The 22444-nt window shown below is 35.4% G+C and overlaps 1 protein-coding gene across 2 annotated transcripts in view; it reads left to right on the plus strand.

The window, feature by feature from the left end:
• Positions 1–22444, plus strand: part of GPC5 (glypican 5) — a 663584-nt gene that overhangs the window by 348475 nt on the left and 292665 nt on the right. For both annotated transcript variants that reach the window (XM_065056829.1, XM_065056837.1), the window contains exon 7: positions 10639–10798. In XM_065056829.1, coding sequence (XP_064912901.1) covers positions 10639–10798 — 160 coding nt within the window. The remainder of the gene's footprint in view (positions 1–10638; positions 10799–22444) is intronic.

Consider the following 22444-nt stretch of genomic DNA (forward strand, 5'->3'; position numbering starts at 1 on the left):
CTGAAGATTTTGAAAAGCAGGAATGATACATTCTGAGAAGACTGGACAATAACAACTATTTTAAGAATAGTTTGGATCCAAAGAGGATTTAAAAATAGAGCCATTCATAAGTGATAAATCTCAGTTTATGCAAAGCAACCTTACTACACAGTGAGTACAACCAGAGGAATGTACTTACATAGAAGTCATGAAAATAAATGACAACTCAAAAACAGGGATGAGGAGTAAATTCTGTGATAGGAAGAACTTGTTTTAATCTCATTGAGAATTCACTTGCTTTCTGAAGAGTGCCAGCACACAATCTCAGCAACTTGAAAACTTTCAGTGTAAGGCTTAAGTGAGCTTGTACTAGCTTTATTTCTGAAGGATATATGCTGCAAATGAAAATAAGATCTATAGGACCTTAAGAAAAGCTTGATAAATAATGCAGGAGACTCTGGATGTGTTTTGTGGCAAACTCTTCTTGTAAGATTGAGCCAGACAACGTCACAGATAAGGACTGGTGGTATGCTTTTGTAGTTGATCATAATTACTGTTTGTTGAACACACACACAGCACCTCAGCTGAATGAAACATACTTTTATTTTGTCACAGGTGCTTATTCAGTTTATAAAATGGTGCATGTGAAGCTCAATTATCATGTCAAAATAGATAGAAAATAATTTATTTCTCAAGCTGCATGGAACAATTAAAAAGGACTTTTCAATGTTAGTCAATAACCTAAATTAAAGTCTAAATGCCTCAAGCTGAACAAAATCCAGTCAGTTTTTTTATCTGAGGGAAATTGAATAATTCAATTATTTGTTCATTTTTCATACAACCAAATAACAATACAGATAAAATAGAAGCTTCAGGATTTTTTGCTTTAAGGCAACATTCTGTGCTGTGTGCTACAATAAGGAAAGTCTCACTGAAAGATTAGTCAGCTCACAGGCCTTTCATGGAGTTTTTAGAGTGAGGAGCAAAAAAATTGAATCTTAGCAGCAGGCTGGGATGTCTTTGACTCCCCAGGTCAAAAGACCACAGCTGGTTTCCAACTGAATCAGCTGTGTGTAGCTTTTTGCATAACTTTAGAGCTAAATTGCATCCTTTACGAGATGCCTTAATTGCTCTGCACCCCTTCTCAACACTGTTACATTGTAGGATTCGTGCAGCTGTGTATCTACTCACATCTGATCTGATCTTTCTTGCCAATCGAGAAAAAATGGTGGTTGTATGATGCAGCCCACCTCATCCTATAGATAAACCTAAAATGTGTTCAGAGGAGGGGCCTTAAATATTCCTGTTTCTCTCTGCTGACCAGAAGATGTCAGGACAAATAGATTGTATGTAAACACCTGTAATTCATTGACATGAATTCTATCCAACTATCAAGAAGCTCTTCCTTTTGATCCCTAAATTTGGGGTTGAATTATATAGCAGAAATAGTTACAGGCAAGGTTATCATCATTAAAACATCTCCTTAAATGCAATATTAGCCCTGCTGTCAACTTAGCCTTCATGGATTTTACACAGCAGCTATCGATCTGCCTCACTCCAGAGCCCACTCGCATGAGGACTGGAAATGTTATTAAGGGGAAAAAGAATGTAGCTTTATCGTGCTGCCAGTGGATACGAGAAAGCAGCGTGAATCAGCACTGCTGGTGAGTTCTCTTCACTGTCCATCCACTGAATTACATTCAAGAAAATCAGTTCTCTGGATAAATCACCAATTTATCCACTCACAATAGAGTAGCAATAGGGAATAAAGTGTAGCTCTAATAATCTGGTAATAATTTTACTCATGATGGCACCACTGATCATTGTAATACAGCTTCTTCTGTAACATCTTCTGACTGACTCTCCAAAGTAAGTGTCAAGTAATGTGTTATTCTTCTAAAGTGAAAAGCATTCCAGAAGGTGTTGATATTTTTAAAATTCTTCTTTTAACTGGCTCAATATCATGTCCTTTCACCTGCAGATCTGTGAAGCATAAGGAGAAATCAGACTCTGAAATAGTCTGTCTGCAATTTTCATTATCCGTCATGATATTTAATTCACTGCAGCTGTAACTTTATTAGTCATTGCTACCTATTTCAGTAGTTAGCTTTCTCTGAAAATTTTGTTTGCCTACTAAATGGTCTTGAGCACTACACAAATAACTACCAAGAAGAAATTTTGAAGTATTAATATAATGTTATCAACTATTTCTGCTTGTATCTATACTGTCTTCATGGATAGTTGAAATGGGTGGGGGAACATTAATCTCTAACCATTAATCATATATAATATGACATTGTTCTGTTATTTCAACTACCTTGACAGAAAGAAGAGTACAAGCTATTTTCCTGGGGTTTAATTTTGCTCTCATTTGTTATCTTAGAAATGCCTGACTCATTTATCTAATTTTCTGAGGATGATTTAAACCTATGTTGAGATGTTAGCAAGTCATTTTTTAAGGCCTTTTTTTGAGGTGAAAAAAAAACTGAATATTTTTTAAACAAATGCAGTTGATAGTTTGCATAATTCTGCTAGCAGGGAATGCACCAAGGCACCAAGCTTTTACTTCCTTATTCACTTGGAAACAGTGGAAAGAAAAGTAATAGCTCATGAGAGAACTCATGTGAGAACCTCAGTTGAGGGGTTTTAGCTGTAAAATGCACTCAAGATTTTTACAGCAGAGAATACTTTGTCTTTAATCATATAACAAATTAGGAAAATTATATTTGTTGAGGCACAGTTAGATTTAGTAGCTGTATCTATACTGCTAAATAAGAAAAGGATCATCGATGAGAGCACACACTGCTTCATGTTCCCAGTGCTTACTATTAATCTCTTTAATAAGAGATTTACCTTAGTGGGAACTGGTTGGAATAATCCAAAACAGATGTAAGTTATGAAGACTGAGAAATCATAGAATCATAAAATAGTTTGTGTTGGAAGGGACTTTCAAAGGTCATCTAGTCCAACCACCTCTACAATGAGCAGGGACTATGTCAACATTCAGTATCTATTGCTCTAGCTCATTCCCCGGTTCTCTTTTATTAAGTACTGGAGAGATCCAAAAAAGTTGTATCTGTTGTATTAATAAAATTGGTCAAAGACTATAAGTGTTCTACTTGCCAGAGCAGATCAACCATATCCAAGCTGCCTGTCCAGAACAGTCCCTAGTCTATGCTAAAGGTTCAAACTGGGGTCAAGCATTTTTGTGGAGAGTGCTTATTGGGTCAGTTCAAATTTGTGGTGGCCATAAAGCATGCTAATGATGGAACAAAATTGAAAATGTATGCTTGTGGTTGGACCCACAACCTGCCTTTGTTGAACCGCACCTTCAGTGAAAATTATTAATCATTGCTACCTATTTCAGTAGTTAGCTTTCTCTGAAAACTTTGTTTGCCTACTAAATGGTCTTTAGCACTACACAAATAACTACCAAGAAGAAATTTTGAAGTATTACTATAATAATAAGATGGGTAATTCCTGTTTCTAATATTCAAGCAGCAACTGCTTTGATCCTGGGGTAGTAAATGTATATCGAGAAAGCACAAAGGGTGTTGGAGCTGTGTGGTGCAGTGCTGGCTCCCAGTCACCTTCCTGATTCTTGCTTGTGCTCGGTGAGCAGAATCAATGTCTGCTTCTTTCTGTGTTCAGATCAGTTGGCTGAGACTGGACAGAAATGTTGTATTCCTTCCATCAGAATTTCAGATCGTTGTTTGGCTGGTGATTTTATGGAGTGGAATGAGTTTGCAGGCTTGAAACTCAGATTTTTAGCCCTGGATTTTGGGCAGAAAGCAATGGGTTGGGCACAGCAGTATGTGCATTTCATGTACTCTTTGCATTGTCTCAGGGATGTAAAAGCTATAGCTGGTTAGAAATCTCATTTTCGCTTTGAAAACCTTACTGAAAAAGCAAAAAGTTAAAAAGGGCTCTTGCACTTCACACAAAACTACATCTTTTAATTAAAAAAAGAAAAAAAAACACAAAAAAACCCAAAACAACAAAACAACAACAACAAAAAAAACCACAAAAACAAACTACAGGGCACTATCACGAGGGACTAACAGAGTTGTAATACTATTTATCTAAATAGCAGTAGTCTCCAGTATAAGCTGAACTTCTAATTTGGAATAGGAATACACATAATTTGTTAAGGTTCTTTTGCATTATTGGAAACACAAACCTGCAGGACATTCTGGCCTGTAGAGACATGAGTAGCTTTTAAATGAGATCACTAAAGAAAAATACTGTATTTTTAAGTATTCAGATATATAATGCTAAGCAGAGGAATAAACTTTAGCATAGTTTATTCCTCTCATTTGGAAGAGTTCAAAATAGTCTCTAGGTTTGATTTGATTAGGTAAATTGGATTCACAGCTGGCCTCCTTTGGGATTCCCTCCACAAGTACTTGTGATACGCACTTAAACGAAAGAGAGGAAATATAATGACTGAGGTTGGTTTCACATTGACTGCAACATAGTACCATGAAGATATTTTTATTGAAAAAGAATAAAATAAAATTCATATAAAATCAATGTTTCCCCAGAAGGTATGTAAGATAATAGGATGCTAGATTTTTGTTGAAAGAGAACCAATATCACATCAGTTTCAATAGTGTAAACATAAGTTCCCATGCCTTTCAGTGTTCATCATTCACGACAGATGAAATCGCTTGTAACTTCCTCCAAGCACAGGAATGTAAAAAAATCTTCTCATCTAAAACAGATCTACCTATATGAATTCATAGATTTTTTGAGAGCTAGAAGGAACCATTTTGGCTATTTTGCCTAACCTCCTGTATACCCTGTCCTTGAACCTCTGAATTAATTCATGCTTTAAGACCAAAACATATTTGATGCAGATTATCTATCTCTATCTATCTATCTATCTATCTATCTATCTATCTATCTATCTATCTCTATCTGTCTGTCTATCTGTCTATCTATTTATTATTATAAACCCTCATTAAAAATAATTTTGATAATGTAGTTTTGTTTTATTTGCTTTGAATGTGTAAATAAAATGTTTTCATTCATTAGCTATTTTCATATGCTTTGACCTGCTACACAAGTCTGTCGAATTTGTATTTGCCATGTAGGCATTTACAAGGCTGGTTAAATAAATTCTTGAGGGTTTTTTTGTTTATGTTTTTGTTTTTGTTTTTTTCTAGTGTACTAAAGAATGAGCTCTTTGGTTAAAAATGAAAGTATTTCTTTCCTTTTTAATGACTGTAATAGAACTCATTTCTGTGCCGTCCTTTCTGAACTGAAGAAACAAGAACTGGATTTAGGAGTAATATAACATCACTAGTATGACTTAGTATTCCTATTTCTGTCCCCAAAGATATCCCATTAAAATCTTTGGCTAGAATGCTATTCTTGATAATTCATGGTCTGCTGGCTATCCAGGACACCCACAATTATTTTACAGAATAGTATATTTTGTCTTCTACTATGCATGTAATACAATATTTAGGGTTGCGAATTTGCATTTGTCTGTATTTTATTATACTATGTGTTTAAAAATTCATTCAGTTGCCTGGCTTACCAGATGAGGTATTTTCCTAGACAGTTTGTCCCTTCTCTTTGTTATTTAGTAGTTCTCCAGTTCTTGTAGCAGTGAAAGGTTTATCATTAATGTTTTGTGTTTAATACTGCTTTCCGGGTCATTGATAAAAACCTTAAATAATCTTGAAAAATTACCAGACCCTGTAAGACTGTAGGTCAACCATACATTCTTAGTTATAATTTCCCTAATTATGCTTACACCCTGAGATTTGTCAGGAAGCTTCAAACACCCTTATAGATGCCTCTGTAGCTGCTGTAAGCAGCTTTTTTTTCTTACTGAAACGTTACATAATACCAAGTCATATATTTACACAAGTCTGTAACTACTTTAATACAACAATGTTAGTTCTGTCATGTTTTAAAAGGTGAAATTGCACAAAATATATTAATGGTTCTTTTTGGTATTATAACCTTTTTCAAAATTGCTACTTTTGACAGTGTTCCACTAAGCCATCAGTGAAAATCCCAAAGGGCTTTTAAGCAATTGGGCAGTGAAAGATCTGAGCTGGAGGCCCAGCTTCCCAAAGCTACATAGTCAAGGTGTGAAGTTGGAGACTCCAAAGAACCTTTCTTACACGTGAATCATTCAGCTGTGCACATGTATCACAGTAGCTGTAAGAAAACACAAACTTTCTGTGAAAATAAAATCCCCCATCAGAGGGCATGTTTTTCATATAAAAAATTTAGCTCAACAAATTTTCACTGAAATTAAGGAAAAGATCCAGCAAATCTAGCCTGGCATATTGGCATGTCTACTGCAATCTCAGTCAAACCAACATTATTGCCAATACTGTTTGCTGCCATTTTCATTGAAACTGAAAGACGATGCACAATTAAGACTTATTTTTTTCTTTAATGACAGAAATTTGATAGATTAGAAAGTCTTTTTGGACACCTAAAAGAAAAAGAGATTGTTTTAACCTGTGATAAAAAGGGAAGAACATTTATTGTACTAGCTTTTTGGGTCACATGTTATACACCTAGTAATCCTCCTTATTCTGCTGGAAGACCCAATAAGTGTATACAACAAAATTGTCTAGTCAGAAGTGTGGTTCTTTATTTCTCTTAAATAATAGCTTTATAAAAAATTGCAGCACAACAGAATTATAATTTTAAATACCCTTTAACTGTATTTCTAATGTAAATCAAGTTACCTTTGGTAAAGTACATGGAATGTATAAATGTAGTAATGAATTTATATTAGATCTAAGGCATGCGTAGTAGATAAAAAGCACTGAGATTTATGAACTAATATGGAGACAATAGTTCTTGTACAATTAAGGAGCCTGAAGAGAATAACAAAATCCAAATTACGAAGGAACCAGTTCATTCCTAATTCTCTACTCTTTCAAGTACAGTGAAAAGTTTGGGAAAAGTTAAACACTTTTTCAACCTTGAACCTACATTTGAAACAATTACAGAATCACAGAATGGTTAGGGTTGGAAGGGACCTCTGAAGATCATCTAGTTGAACCCACCTGCTAAAGCAGGTACACCTAGAGTAAATTGTACAGGAATGTGTCCAGGTGGGTCTTGAATGTCTCCAGAGAAGGAGACTCCACAACCTCTCTGGGCAGCCTGTTCCAGTGCTCTGTCAACCTCAAAGTAAATAAGTTTTTCCTCACATGCAGATGGAACCTCCTATGCTTCAGTCTATGTCCATTGCCCCTTCTCCTGTTGTTGGGTACTACTGAAAGGAGTCTGATCCCATCCTTTTGACACCCACCAGCTCTCGCAGTGTCTCCTCATAAGAAAGGTGCTCTAGGCCCCTACTCATCTTTGTAGCCCATCGCTGGACTCCCTCCAGTAATTCCGTATCCTTCTTAAACTGGGGAGCCCAGAACTGGATGCAGTACTCCAAATGCAGCCTCACCAGAGCAGAGTAGAGCGGGAGGACAATCTTTCTTGATCTACTGGTCACACTTTTCCTAATGCACCCCAGGATACCATTGACCTTCTTGTCCACAAGGGCACATTGTTAACTCATGGTCAACCTGTCCTCAACCTGAACTCCCAAGTCCTTCTCTGCAGTGCTACTTTCCAGAAGGTCTGCCCCTAACCTGTACTGATGCCTGGGTTTATTCTTCCCCAGGTGCAGGACCCTACACTTGCTCTTGTTGAATTTCATCAGGTTCTCCTCTGTCCAGTCCTCTAGCCTGTCCAGGTCTCACTGAATGGCAGCATAGCCTTCTGGTGCATCAGCCCTTCCTCCCAGTTGGCAAACTTGCTGAGGGTGCACTCAGTCTCTCCATCCAGGTCATTGATGAACAGGTTGAACAGAACTGGACGTAGTACTGACCCCTGGGGAACCTGACTAACAACAGGCCTCCAATCAGACTTTACACCATTGATCGCAACCCTCTGAGCTCTGCCATCCAGCCAGTTCTCGATCCATCTCACCATTCATTTATCCCACCTGCACTTTCTGAGCTTGCCTATGAGGATGTTGTGAGGGACAGTGTCTAAAGCCTTGCTGAAATAAAGGTAAACGACATTCACTGCTCTTCTGTCATCTACCCATCCAGTCATACCATCATAGAAGGCTATCTGGTTGGTCAAACATGATTTCCTTTTGGTAAACCCTGCTGACTACTCCTGATAACCTTGTTTTCCTCCACATGCTTGGAGATGATGTCCAGAATGAGCTGTTCCATCACCTTTCCAGGGAAGCAGGTGAGGCTGACTGGCCTGTAGTTTCCTGAGTCATCCTTCTCACCCCTTTTGAAGACTGGAATGACGTTGACTTTCCTACAGTCCTCAGACACCTCTCCTGTTCTTCAAGACCTTTCAAAGATGATGAAAAGTGGCTTTGCACTAACATCTGCCAACTCTCTCAGCACTCATGGGTGCATCCCATCAGGGCCCATGGATTTGTGGATGTCCAGCTTATCTAAACAGTCTTTAACCTGATCTTCCTCAACCAAGGGAAAGTCTTCCTTATTCCAGACTTTCCTATCTCTAGGGTCTGGGATACCTGAGTGCTAGTCTTAGCAGTAAAGATGGAAGTGAAAAAGGCATTCAGTAACTCTGCTTTCTCTGTATCATCTGTCACCAGGGCACCTTCTTCATTCCCTAATGTTCCTTTTGCTGCTGATGTACTTGAAGAAGCCCTTCTTGTTGCCCTTGACATCCGTGGCCAGATTTGCTTCCAAGTGGAGCTTGGCCTTTGTCACTGCATCCCTGCATACTCTATGGCCTCCTTGTATTCCTCCCAGGTGGTCTGTCCCTCTTTCCACATTACATAAACATCCTTTTTCCACCTGAATTTTGACTGGAGTTTCTTACTCATCCATGCTGGCCTCTTACTCCCTTTACTTGATTTCTTCCTCATAGAGATGCATCCCTCTTAAGCTTGGAGGAAGTGACACTTGAATATTAGCTAGCTCTCTTGGACCCCCCTACCTTCTAGAGCCCTTCTAGAGCCCAATGTAGTGAGAATGTCTGGGTTTTCGGATCTCTAGACATAAGCAGGGGGAAAAACAAGGAAGGGAACATAACTGCTCTGGGCTGAAATTTAGAGAAGCAGCAAAATATAGAGACCTTATGGACCCAATACATTTTTAAGACTGATACAGAGATACAGAGTGTAGAGGGGGATGTTTGTTCTCAGGCTGAAAAAATGTGTGTAAATATATATACACACTCTATACTATGGAAAATTCGGCAGCAACTTCTGTTAGAAAAACTGTCTTGCTGGAGGTTCATTCCCACATTTATACCACAGAGCTCAGGGATAAAGAATGCCCTATCATACAGCTGGATATGGAGCTGTATCATAATTTGAACTTGGCCAAAAAAAAAAGTGTCCTGTTTAACTGAGCATATTTCATTAAACTGGCTGTGTTTTCTTTCCATAAATACTATGTTGGCAGAAGTATGGCATGGACTAAACAATGAGCAGACAGTAGGGCAGCTATACAAAGGAACTTTTTTCTTTTATCTAGATATTTTGTCTTTCAGGTAGCATATTACTCTCTCATAAATCTTTTGAATCAAAAGTGCTTCATATATTGGTTCTGCTGATTCAGTGGTGAATGGCATTCTCCTATTCTTACACAGGGCTTGTTGCAAGTGGCTTTTATTAGGCTACTGAGATTTTCCTGAGTGATGACTTTGTAGTAGTGATTAAAATATTTTTGCTGTGTACTGTATAGCACTTAACAAATCAAGTAGTCTGGAAAGTGGCTCCGTACTCCATTAATAAACTATATTATCTGGAAACATGAACCCAGCAACTTGCTTAAACCACAAAGCAACAAAATTTTTGAAGGTATAAAAAAAATGAGTCTGTTTCAGACGAATTAGTAGCTACTTTTAGAAGAAAAAAAAGCAACTGATTAGTAAATTAGAGAATTTGAGCCAGTAAAGCTTTGACTAGTTTAAAGAAATCTTGCTAGGTTGAAGCAGATGCAATGCACAAGCCTCCACCAGGTAATATTTTGGACTAGGTAAAGTTATAAGAATTCTTAACATTTGTAAGAATCTGTTTCTTTAGAGATTATGAAGTTTCTATGTATATAACATATAAAAAGCTGGACGACAGCATTTGTATATTTGCTAAATGAAATAAATAAATTTCATTCAGGTGATTGCTCAGCTCTGCTCAACAGAACAGAGAAATGAGTTAAACTTTGAAATCTCTGCCTACTGTCTTGTAGACCATGCTGGCATTATTGGCCATGTCTATAGAGATAAACAAAAAGGAGGCCTCTCTTATTAGTTCTCACTGAACAATGCCTGGATGTGATTTGGGAAATAATTCTCTCCAGGCTAGCACTTGCTCCAACTGTAGTAGCTTGTGTGTTTTGGATTAATTTTTTGAAAACAAATAAAAAACTCCCAACCAGAAACAAACAAACAAAAATCCCAAAGCAAACCAAAACAACAGCAATTAAAAAAAATCTACACAAAAATAGCTCAAGCAAACCAAACCAAACCAAATCCAAAAAAATTGCTAACATAATTCTCATTCTGCAGATCCTGGAGTTTTCTTTTTAAATCAGGTAATTACTAGCAATACATGTATGAAATTTTGGGTACTGACTGAAGTTTTCTATATGTACTACTAACTTGCATATCATATCTTGTCTTCAGCTGTTACGGGGTAAATCATTTCCTAAATATGATAAATGGGAACTCCGACAAACAGGCAGTGGTGGAGGTGTGGATGAACAAATCAGTGGAGATTGTGATGATGAAGATGGCTGTGGATCAGGAAGTGAAGAAGTTAAGAGAGTCCTGAAAATTACAGACTGTAAGTCCATGATTCTGTTTTCTTCATTCATTTAAACACCGAATTGGTATATTTTCCACTAAGAAATGTCACTGAATTGTCTTGGCAAAGGCATGGAAAAGTTGTCCGTATAATGTTTCCAAGATTTACAGGAACAGGACTGCAATTATATGATTTCTATGAGCATGGAATGAACACGAGTATCAGTTTCATCGTTACACGTTCATACATATTTGGCATAATGTAGACTGACCTCAAGATGGTATTTTAGTCAAATAAAAGTTGTTATAATGACATGTCCCTGTGAGTTACTACTTAAACATAAAAGGTTTGGCAGTTACATAGGGAAATTGTTCTAATTGTTCATGAAACTATGGGAGAATATAAGGTTTGTTTGTGGTAGATGAATTTCACAGAGAAATATTGTAACCAATGAACTGTAGCCCAATCAATGCCAATGACATTATTACTTCTTACACTTTTTCCTGCTTTTCTCACTTATATATATATATATATATATATATTTATTTTTTTTTTTTTTAGGGGGGGATGGACAGAGACCTTTGTTTGCTTGTTTGTTTGTTTCTTTTCTGAACCACATTTGTAACAATTTTCTTCAAAAAAATAATTTGTGCATTTCAATTGTATGGAACTGTGAGCTTGAGCAATTGGACTGGAGCACAAGTAGGTTAACTACTTCTCTCCATCAGGAAGTTATACTGCATGTCTTGCTTCCACTCCCAGTGTAGAAATTTAAGCAGAAATCATGGGATTATATGCCTGGTATCATGAAAATTGCATTTCTCCATTTTACAATTTTTTTTCATATTTTTTTAATGCATTTTTTTTCCTTTTTTTTAAAAAAAAAAAAAAAAATCTGCATTTTCTGTAATACTAATAGATAAGAAATCAAGGTTGATGTCAATCCCTGAATTTACCTATATTTACTGAATTTAAGTGTACTCCAGACTTCCAAGCTTAGGTGAGAACTTCAGGTCCTTCTTGACCTGACAGTGAAAAGACAATTTAGAAATGTAGCTCTACAGTATACTTGCCCAATTCTGATTTAAACAAGTGGAGAAATGAGAGTCTGAGCATCCTGACTGACTTTGCACGTCAGTTTGGATTCAGCCTAAGATGCTGTTGCACTGAAACCTAGTCTATTAATTTTCAAGTCCTGCTATTCTTCTCTAGATAGGATTTTGAGACACCTGCAAAATGGCTTGGACACTGAATTCTGAGAGTGCCTTTGAAGATTTAACTTTGAAAAAAATGAGTTAAAGATCAAATATTTAAGAACAAATGTACTTTGGAATACTGGATATATTATATCTATTTGATGATGACACTCTATGGTATGAAAAGACTGTAAAATAGTCTTAGAATATGACGAGTGCTATTAAGCAAATATTAAATGACAAAAGAATCACAAGAATAGTACATTTTCTTTCACCCTCTTCAAATGCATTAGAATTTTCTTCATATTGATATATTTAGTGTAATCTTTTCAAAATGTCAAAAGTATAATTACCCTTCATATTCTCTTTATACTACACTATTATAAATCGCTAGAATTATAAACTATGTATTAGGCATACTGAAGCTTGCACGTAATGCTGTTTCATTTGAACCTTTTCTAAGACATTACTTAACAAAAATAGGAGTTCATGGTGTTCAATATTATGACTTGTGCATATATCTTGAGTTACTCGTAGCTTTGATAAGCTGTGGTGATTTTCTGGATTTATGCTGACATGCATTTAGTGTTTGAAATGCACCTTACAAGGTGTCTTGAATACCTACCAGAAAGAGTCTTAGACAACATTACTTTGTTCCAGGGTATCACACATGCTTTCTGACATGGACTTCCCTTTGAATAAAACCGTTAAACTGTTCCAATTAGTAAGAATTTTGTTACAATATATATCAGGAAAATATTTTTCCTCAGAGATCACTTCAGTGTACATTTAAGAAAAATGATACAAAATCTTGAGCAATTCTTCTTTTGAATAATAGTGATATCTGAGTAGGACTTTGGGAATTAAAAGTGAAATTGAAAGGGAAAAAAGGTATAAGTACATTTTAGGAAGCAAACAAAATTATCTTATCAAGATTTATGATTTTACATGTGAAACTAGGACTAAAAAATAAAATATGAACATTATCATGATTTAATCTTTCTTAGCTTCAGGTGACTGGTATCAATTTCAAGCTAGGTTAGATCCTGAACTCCCTGTTTCTAAACTGAAAACCTAGATTTACTCTCGCAATATTGCTTACTGATCTTTGAAAAGCATGACTGAACGTTAAGTAAACCTAGAGGTTGAATACAGTATGTTTGATCCTCAATGTCAGCTTGTTAGTTCTAGTGCTTTTTCGTCCATTCTCATTTCTTTTTACTTGTATGCAAAGAATCAGAAATGTCTGAGTACTCTTCTGTATTTATATATGGAATGTATTTATCATATGTGTCATGGAAAACCAATCAGACTTGATTTGTTGTGTAGAAACTCATATTTTTAGTCCTAAATAGATTGTTATAAAAAAGAGAAAAAAAACCCAACCAACCAACAAAAATCAAAACCAAAACAAAACACAAATAAAAGAAACTAAAAAAATAAAAAAAAAAACAAACTGAAAACCAACCCGACCCACCAACAAACAAACAAAAAGCACAAAACAAAGCAAACACAACACAAAACAAAGCAAACAAAAAACTCACCACCAACAAAAACAACACACAAAAAAACCAAAACAAAACAAAACAAAAAAGAAAAAAACAAAACACACAAGACCAAAACCATAGCAATAGTATAATTTTTTCCTCACCAAACACATTTTACAGTCTTTTCCTTCTGGCCAATTTTGCATTCTCTCATAATTGGCCAGGAAATAAAGGGGGTTATATCTATTATGTACTATAATAGAATCTGGACGTCCTAGCCAAAGCTTGGCCTCCTTTTTCTTAGTTGTTCCAAACATTTTCACCAAGAAAATGATCCTGACTACAAAACAATGCATAATCTTAATAATCTGATAAAGCATGATGCACTAGTAGCGCTTTTAAGTACATTGCTTTGTTTAAAATAAAGTGTAAAGACACATCTGCTTTTTATTTGACACCATGTAGTTGTCTTCTCAACACGTGTATAAACCTCAGACCTGCAAGGAACAGAGAGGAAGGGAGGAGATATATTTCTCCCAAGACAAGCCTCTAGCTATTTTATGTGAGCACATAGCCTCTGAAGTCAAAGATGACTTATTTCTACACTCAGTGCTACAGATGTAAGAATTTTTTCACTCAGTGTTGGAGACTGACAAATGTGTGATGACAGGGTTTAGGCTTTGGAAGGCCAATGAAGAAATTTGATATTTATGACTCAGAAATTATATCCCTAGCACTACACTAGTGTTCAAAACATGTTGTATTTTGAAAAATTCTGGTTTTCATACCAGTCAATCCTTACATTACATTCAATATTTCAAAGCCCTATAATTATTCTGAATGCTTTGCTCTTCCTAAGTCTCTTTAAAATATAGCAAATTGGTGCTGTTATTTGAAGAAATGGTACAAGAAAGGATTGCGCACTTTAAATTCATAAAATAAACAGTAGTATAAAGTCTTGACACTTCATTTGCTAGTTTTATTCTACTCTAACCCAGGAGTTCCCACAGGACTCTTTCATGCGTCACAATGAATTACCTCCTCAAAAACCCCTGCAGAATTCAAGAGGTAATAACAACAAATACTTATCACCTATATATTGATTTGAATCTCTTTTCAAATAGCTCTGCGGGGAAAGGCTAATCTTGATATCACTCCTCTGAGGTACTTAATACCATCTGTCAAAATTCTCATAAGACTTTTAGCAAGACCACTAATTTTCTGAAAAGCACTCTACCACCGCTTCGTCTTTCTTTTCTCATTTTAACATGCAATGTTGGTGTTTCTTTAGAGATCTCCTAGTTCAGGGCTCATATATGTAGAAATATCAAGGGTATCTTTGTGCCTAACTTATATACAGGCAAGCCTTGTCTGTCACTTGTTCGATTTTTATCTCACGTGATATTCATTCTGTCTGAGGGATAAAAGTCCCAAAAATGTTTTATTTCTACTTCTATTTCTATATCTACTTAATCTGTAGATTATTATTTTCTTGTTCAGTCTATGCTGTAGAGGGAAAAGAACTCTGAAAAGAGTTTATGTTTTGATCTCTGTATATAAAGTATTCTCTGTTGCTTATCTGATATTATACTGCATTCTGAAGTCTCAAACTTTTCTCCTCTTTCTGCTCCTTCACCCACTTCAGCATAGTTGCTTTTTTCTTTTTTTTTTTTTAAAAAAAAAAAACACCTGTTTCTCACGCCTTCTTCTGTGACCAAAGCTACTTAAAGCTGTCACACGTGAAAATTCATTTAACCTCTCTAACTCAAGAAGAGCAAATGTCACTATCTGTTGTGCCTGGAACCGTGCAAATTCTGTAGAATTTTTTACATCTTGCTTCTCATGCACTAGCAAGTCTACTCAGGGGAGGCCACAATCTTTTCCTAAATCAGAATAAGATCAGTAACATCAATTCAGTAATACCAATTCACACGAGCAGGTGGAATTCAAAAAAAGTGCAATGGCAACAGTGATCGTGATATTGCTCATTTGTACAGACGCTTCTGTTGCTTCATCAGCCATTCCTGTCCTAGATGTGCTGGAATTGAACAGTTACTGTTCACTGAATAAAAGAACTAGTGTGGGTACAAATCTTAGCTATGCCATAACACATGGTTTCACTGAGGTAATGGTCATTCAAAGTCCTTGACTGGGACACAAAGAAGACGAAAAGACTATTTTAGGCAGCAAAGCCAAATGTGACAAAATGATTGCATTTATCTTGGCCTGTGATTATTATAAAAATCCATCTGTCATTAGGTACATAGGACTTAAATGAATAATCACATGACTAGTCTGAGATAAATTCACTGGAGGAGTTGAATATGAAGAATGAGGGTTCACGGTCTGAGGTTGAAGCCATATACAACTACACAAACTGTCAAATGCTAAATGAAGAGACCCTGGATTCCTTTTAAATATCTTTAAAAATTTATAATTTAACCTTAAAACAGTCTTAATCTCTATTTTAACTCATTAGGAAGCAGACTTAAAAATATATGTATACAAATAAAATATACTAAACATTAGAATGAACAATAGTTGCTTTTATGGATCCCAAAGGATTTTTAGGGTTTTGAATTTGAAAAGTCCAGTTTGGATCTGCTGATTTACTTCAAAATAATTCAGTGTGTCTACCACAGCTATTTAACAACAGGCTTGTTATGACCAGTGGTTTTGAGTTCATCTTTATGCCAATGCACTAGAAGGCCACTATCCTTGTCTCAGAAAGTAAATCATATTAAAGTAATATAAAAATGGTCCAAAACTAGAGTCTCTTGCATGGTTCACAGCTCCTTTACTTAAACATTTAATGTCTAATCAAACAAAGAAGACAAAGATTAATAACTGGAGAACTAAATGTTATACAGTCTTATAAATTTTCACGTGGTATCAGGTAACACAGTTAATTTCTTCCTATGTGCTCTGGGCAACTTCCTCCACTATTTCTATGCCAGTCATCACCCTCAGCTCCAAAAGAAAAGCATTAGGGTCCAAACTATCCTGGAAGTGATATGAAAGGCTTCTCATAAGATTTCTGCTGTCTGTGAGTGTCTCAGGATTCAAAGACTTAAGAAGACTGGTGGAAACTGTCAGATAGTGAAATCAATAAAATTTCGCCTATGATGTATGCCCTCTGTTATATTGTTCTAAACTCTCAGCTGCATTCTCTATTACCTCAGTAAAGGAAAAGATGCCTTAGGCCTGAGTAAGGTTTTAGGCTTTATTTTGTTTGCATACAACAGTATTCTTCCCAATCCATTGTTGTTGATGTGAACTGTTCTTATTCAGGTGTCTTTAGAAGGGCTACATGACTCCACCGTGTATATGTTCACTCAGTTCAGAATGTCTCAACTCTCTTAAAAAAGAATTAAAAAAAAAAAATAAAGTTCTTGCTGTGGACCCCAGTCTTGGTCTAAATATTGCACTAACACTTGCTTTTATATCCAGATTTTATATTGTGTTTTGTGGAAGGAGTATCATCAACCATTTCTTGTTTAGATAGAAGAACAGACATTTAGTGATGATGTTTAATGTATCTTAATGGAATCAATTGCAGACTTTCTTTAACCTTATGGAACTCTCCAGAAACAGGCTGTGTGCGTTCCCCATCTCATACAGGTTTAAAAGATGATTGTGGAGGAGAAGCAGGAAAGAGAGATCTTATAGGACAATCCACCTCATTTTGAAATGCAAGAAGAGTGCATTGCCCTGCTAGCATCCACTGTGACTTCTGCACTAATTCCGGGCAAAAACACTTTCACACAGAAGATCTTTTTACCCACCATGTTTCAGAAGAGTACTATTCAGAATCAATTTTATTGTCCAGAGTGGGATACTTGGCATATTATTCACTGTCAAGTCTATTTGAGCAAGGACTATATTGTAATTTGCTTTCTGATCCTCCGTAATTGCTTCAGTGTTTTTTGACCTAAAATTGGGTAAAACAAGCAAATGACATATTACTTCTTCATTCAGCATGTCACTTGTTGATTCAAAATCTCAAAAGTACCTGCATATCCAGAAGGCCAATCAGTAGGATTTGTGTTTTTTCCCCTTTCTATCCATGGAAGCAGCTCGAAGAGTGGCCCTGCTGACGAGAAGGAAAAGTTAGAAGGAAGTGAATGAATCCATGGAAAGGAGTGAGCCCCAGTATGCTCCCGACTGATAAATTACCAGTTTGTTACTCCAGTACCGCATAAAGTGACTATCTCATCCAGGATGCCAACTTTATTCCTTTCTTATCTATGTGCAGCAAATTAGTTTAAAGGTAATTCAGGTGATACACAAGCTGCATCATACCTTAACCATGCAATACCATATCTTCTATTTCTCTGATTATTCCAAAAAGGAGCTTCTGAATAGCTGTAACCTTCAAGGGAGAATCCAGATCAGAATAGGACATACCAGAGTATATTTTCTGTGCTCAGGTTCAGGAGGTATAAACCAGTAGGCAGGGTTTTTTTTTTTGTTTGTTTGTTTGTTTTTTGGGGGGAAAGTTGCTAAAAACTGAAAAGTAGTAAGTTCAGATTCATTCAACAGGCAGGTGGTATACACTAACACTTTTGTAAGACTGGCACTGGCTACTTTCCTTCTACTGCTGAGGAAATAAGAAAGCATTTAGGACAGATAAATGGTTCTATTATTCCTTTTCCTCAGCAAACATAGAAGAATGAATGCAAAACAATATACATTGATACTTTGCTGGAAAGTTTGTTTCTTTACTGGTAACCGTGTGTGTGAATATTTATACATTATTTCAATTAAATAATACATGCAGTAAAAGGCTCCTATTTTCTGGTAACTTCAGAATTAGTGGTAGTATTATAAGGTAATTCCCATCAAAATATAACCTCATTTTATTAATGCAGGTAATTTGTAATAATTACACTGCTCTGATGTGCTGTGTTTTAGATCAGTGAGTACACTCATTAAATGCTTTATGATAACTTAAACCCTTTGAGAAGTAATTATGCTTCTTTATTTGTGTTTGTGGTACAGTCTGTCATAACAATCTTCCTGTTGAGTGCAACACGTTAATACCAGGCTATGCACTGTTGAAAAGTACTAAGTTTTATGTTAGCTAACTTTATTTCTGCCTCTGTGTAAATTCTCTCAGTAAATTTTTTGTAGCTTTTCCCCTTATTTGTTTTTGAATTAACTATCCAACCTGATAGTACAGCTTTAATCCATTACTCAGGTTAAATTCATCACTAAGGCAGTACAAATAAGGCAGTACAAAAGTACAAAGGAGTACTTGATATTCTTTAAATAGGGAACAACTAAAAATTAAAATCTCATATTTTTTTCCAATGCATAATATGAATATGAAGGTTACACTTTTTTTGCAAAACAAGACACGAGGAGTTTGTCTTGTAACTTGTCTCAGTTTTTATGTGTCACTGCAAATGGAATTGCATTGTTTTTTCTTTCACTGCTTCATGTTGTTGTACTTTCAACAACTTTACCTGTGTAAACTTCATAGTCTGGTAAAAGGTGTATGCATCAGACTCCACAAGTTTGCTTGTTATTTGGGGGTTTTTGTGCAAATCATTGGAACCTGTGTATCACTGTGGTTTTGTTTATGCTTCAATAATTTATATCATGATGTATTTCTGTGGCCAACTTTGATCATGCATATAGAAAAATCTTTGAACTTCATATGTGTTGATGATATGTATCTTCTTGCTGAAAGAAAATACTGATTTATAGAAATGTAGATTTTTCCACAAGAAAGGTACTGCTTACAGTAAATCTTTCTTTTTGAAAGATTTTCAGTTCTCCAAAAGTCAAAGGAAATAGAGAAATGAGCTCAGATTGTGACAGTGTTCCTGTGAGAAGGAAGGGTGGGCTTCCCCTAGCCTCCCAGTTAGTATTAGCATATAAGAACATTATTGATGTGTTATGTGATATCAACACAGTTGTGTGGTTTACTAATCCAATACCCCCAAATGAGCCAATAGAAAATTGGTTGTTAGCCCTTCGAAAAGTATCAGATTATGCCCAAGTACATTGTCTCCTGTCTTTACCTTTAGTTATTTGGATAAGAAAAAACAGAGGGAGATAGTAATCAGGCTAAGTCTCTGGAGCTGTAGCTAAAGCCATTCGCTGGTATATGGGGGAAAATAGATTAACAACTTCACTAGTGTCTGACCTGAATTTAGCTCTTTGTTTTCCTAAAATAACATTTAAAAGGTTTATATTTTGTCCTATTAACATATAAGAACTTTGAAAATTTCATCAAAGGAAAAGAAGATATTATGTCCAACTCCTAAAAAAAGAAGTGCACCTGCATGCATTTTTTTTGTACAAAACATTAAAGTTCCTTATCTACTTCAGATTAAGTTATGTATTATTTATTTTTGCATGTGCATCTGCGATATGGAAAAACAAGTCAAAATACATTTCTTGTTTATGCAAATTCTGTCTACTTGGAAAATAATAAGACTAATATATGTTACATTTTAAATGAGTTCTGATCAAACTCTTTCTGAAGTCAGTATGATTTCACTGATTCCATAGGAGCTTGTATTTTCCAGAGACCACATAATGACTTTAGTAGGAGTTACAAAGTTCTAATTATATTTTAAATGAATTAACTTACCACTAATTCTGAAGTTACCAGAAAATTTGAGCCTCTTCCTGCATGTGTTATTTCAATGAACTTATGTCTAATATTATAATTATACCTCTAATAATTTCTAATTATTCATCTGTTATAATTCAATCAATATTGTTATTATTTTAACATATTGTTTTAAATATACTTTATAATAATGTGTTTAGGATCTGAAAATAAGACTTTTTTTCATAATCTTGTGATCACTGTTTGAAATACCTTTCCTGTTTTATCAAATTCTTTCATTAATTCAGTGGATGAGAGTTTATATTGTTTTCCTTTACACAAAATAAAAATGAGCATGAGTTTTCCCACAAAAATATGTTCCTTTCAAGCAACTGTGTTTAAATCAATCTCTTTCTCTAAGTGGTGATGTCTAATCCTCAAAAAGCTATAAGATTTTGCTCTAAGTAACAATCCAAAAGTCAAGCATTTTTTAAAAAAAGGCCTTCTGAAAAGTCACTTCCCTCTCCAGTTGGCCTCATATATGATTTTATTGTCTCTAAGACATCTTTCTTTAACTCATAATTTTGAATTTTACTTCTTAAGTCTGTCACAAGTGAATTGATCTTTAAACTCTTGTTCATGTTTTGGAGAGGCTGGAGTTGGAGACAAAATAAGCAAAGGTCTGAATATTTGCTTTGGGAATTTGGCCTGCCCTCTATTTTTATTGCATATTTTAATATAATTTTATTTGGAGGAAAAAAAAAAAAAAGAGTGGATGTGTCATTTCTTATACTGTGATAGCTTTTATTATCCACTTTTGATGATTCTTTTACTTTTCCAGTGTATTTCTACTCTACTTACATAAAGCCTCAAAGAAAATATAAAAGGGTTTGTTTTTTAGTAGAAATGGTCTCTTATTACTTTGGGGGGAAAAAAATAAAAAGCTAACCTCCATGCAGTTTGAAAGGTTTGTCATATTCTGGTAACAATTTCCTCAAATGGTCACAGAATCACAGAATGTCGGGGATTGGAAGGGACCTCAAAAGATCATCTAGTTCAATTCCCCTGCCAGAGCAAGAACACCTAGATGATGTTACAAGGTTAAGCTAATTTACTGTTATAGTAGAAACCCTATGTTTTTACTACCCAAAATGTAAACAAGAATGCTGGAAAAAGCTATACACTTTATTTTCCTCAGACTGTACTTTTACTTTAATAGCAATAAATACAGGGACAGGATTATTCTTCATGGTAGCTGTTTATAATGTAAGTATCTGTGCTTGAACTAAGAAATTTAGACTCCTTTTTATAGTCACCGTAAACAAATAAACATGTAACGCTGGAAATGAATAAACGTATGAAGACACAATTCATTAGGCATATACTGAGCACCTCTGGTACGATGAGAATTGTGCCCCGCAATCCTTATTTCTCTCTACAGATTGTAAAAGGACTCAAAATTCAGTAGCTCAAGTACAGATATCTAAAGCTAGTTGAACAATCCTTCTCTAAATAAGGTACTTTTGCTTTTGCTCTGGTTTTGATTTAATTTGCTTATTTTTAAATAAGCATTAAATATTTTTCAATGTCCTTTACAATCTTATTGTCAAGATCACAAAGGATTTGTTGCAATAAAAAATAGAAGGGCTACTTGCAAATACAGCCAATAAGACCTGTGAATGGAACTCACATTGTCTGAAAAGTCTCATTTGCTAGAAGAAGAAACAATTTCTTTTTTCCATCGTAGATTATGGGGAATATGTTTAGTAGTGCAAAAGGATGTGGGAATGGCTGTGAATTTCATAGTGTGTTCACTTATCAAACTCTCTTGATATCTGTTTTATCTGTTTCTTTTTTTTGAATCAATTAATTTCTGTTTGTTAGAGAAACTTGGCACTATTCTTTTTTTTTTTCCTAGAAATAATCTATATGGGAGATGTGAGTATGCAAGACCTCGTTTTTAAATTCTGCAGAACGTCTCCAAATATAACAACAACAACAACAACAACAACAAATTCAGCAGCAGTTTCCCAAATAGGGTGAACATATTCTAAAGTACCAGTATCCTGAGTATCTGTATTTTCTGTAATTGCAAGGCAGCAACTGAGTTTCCTTTTTTCTGTTCTTCTAAAAGGAAGTGTTTAGACATCTATAGAATTCCAATCTGGCCTACAAATGTGATACTTCTTTTCTAGAATTAGTCTACTAATAGGCACAAGAACTTATGAGCTGTGTTTCCTGTTATTATAGCAGGAGGTAGCTCAGATTAAACATTGCACTGTAGATACCTACATTTAGATAAGTGAAACTGGAGATGAATTCCACTCTATGTTTCCAAACTAACTAGAACAACTCTCTGCCAGATGTTGGCCAGTAGCTGTGAAATCAGACAGGCTTAACATGGATTATTTTTCTTACTTGGAGGCCCATTAAGCAG

This window comes from Columba livia, chromosome 1, assembly GCF_036013475.1.
Source record: "Columba livia isolate bColLiv1 breed racing homer chromosome 1, bColLiv1.pat.W.v2, whole genome shotgun sequence".
NCBI classification, from domain to species: domain Eukaryota; kingdom Metazoa; phylum Chordata; class Aves; order Columbiformes; family Columbidae; genus Columba; species Columba livia.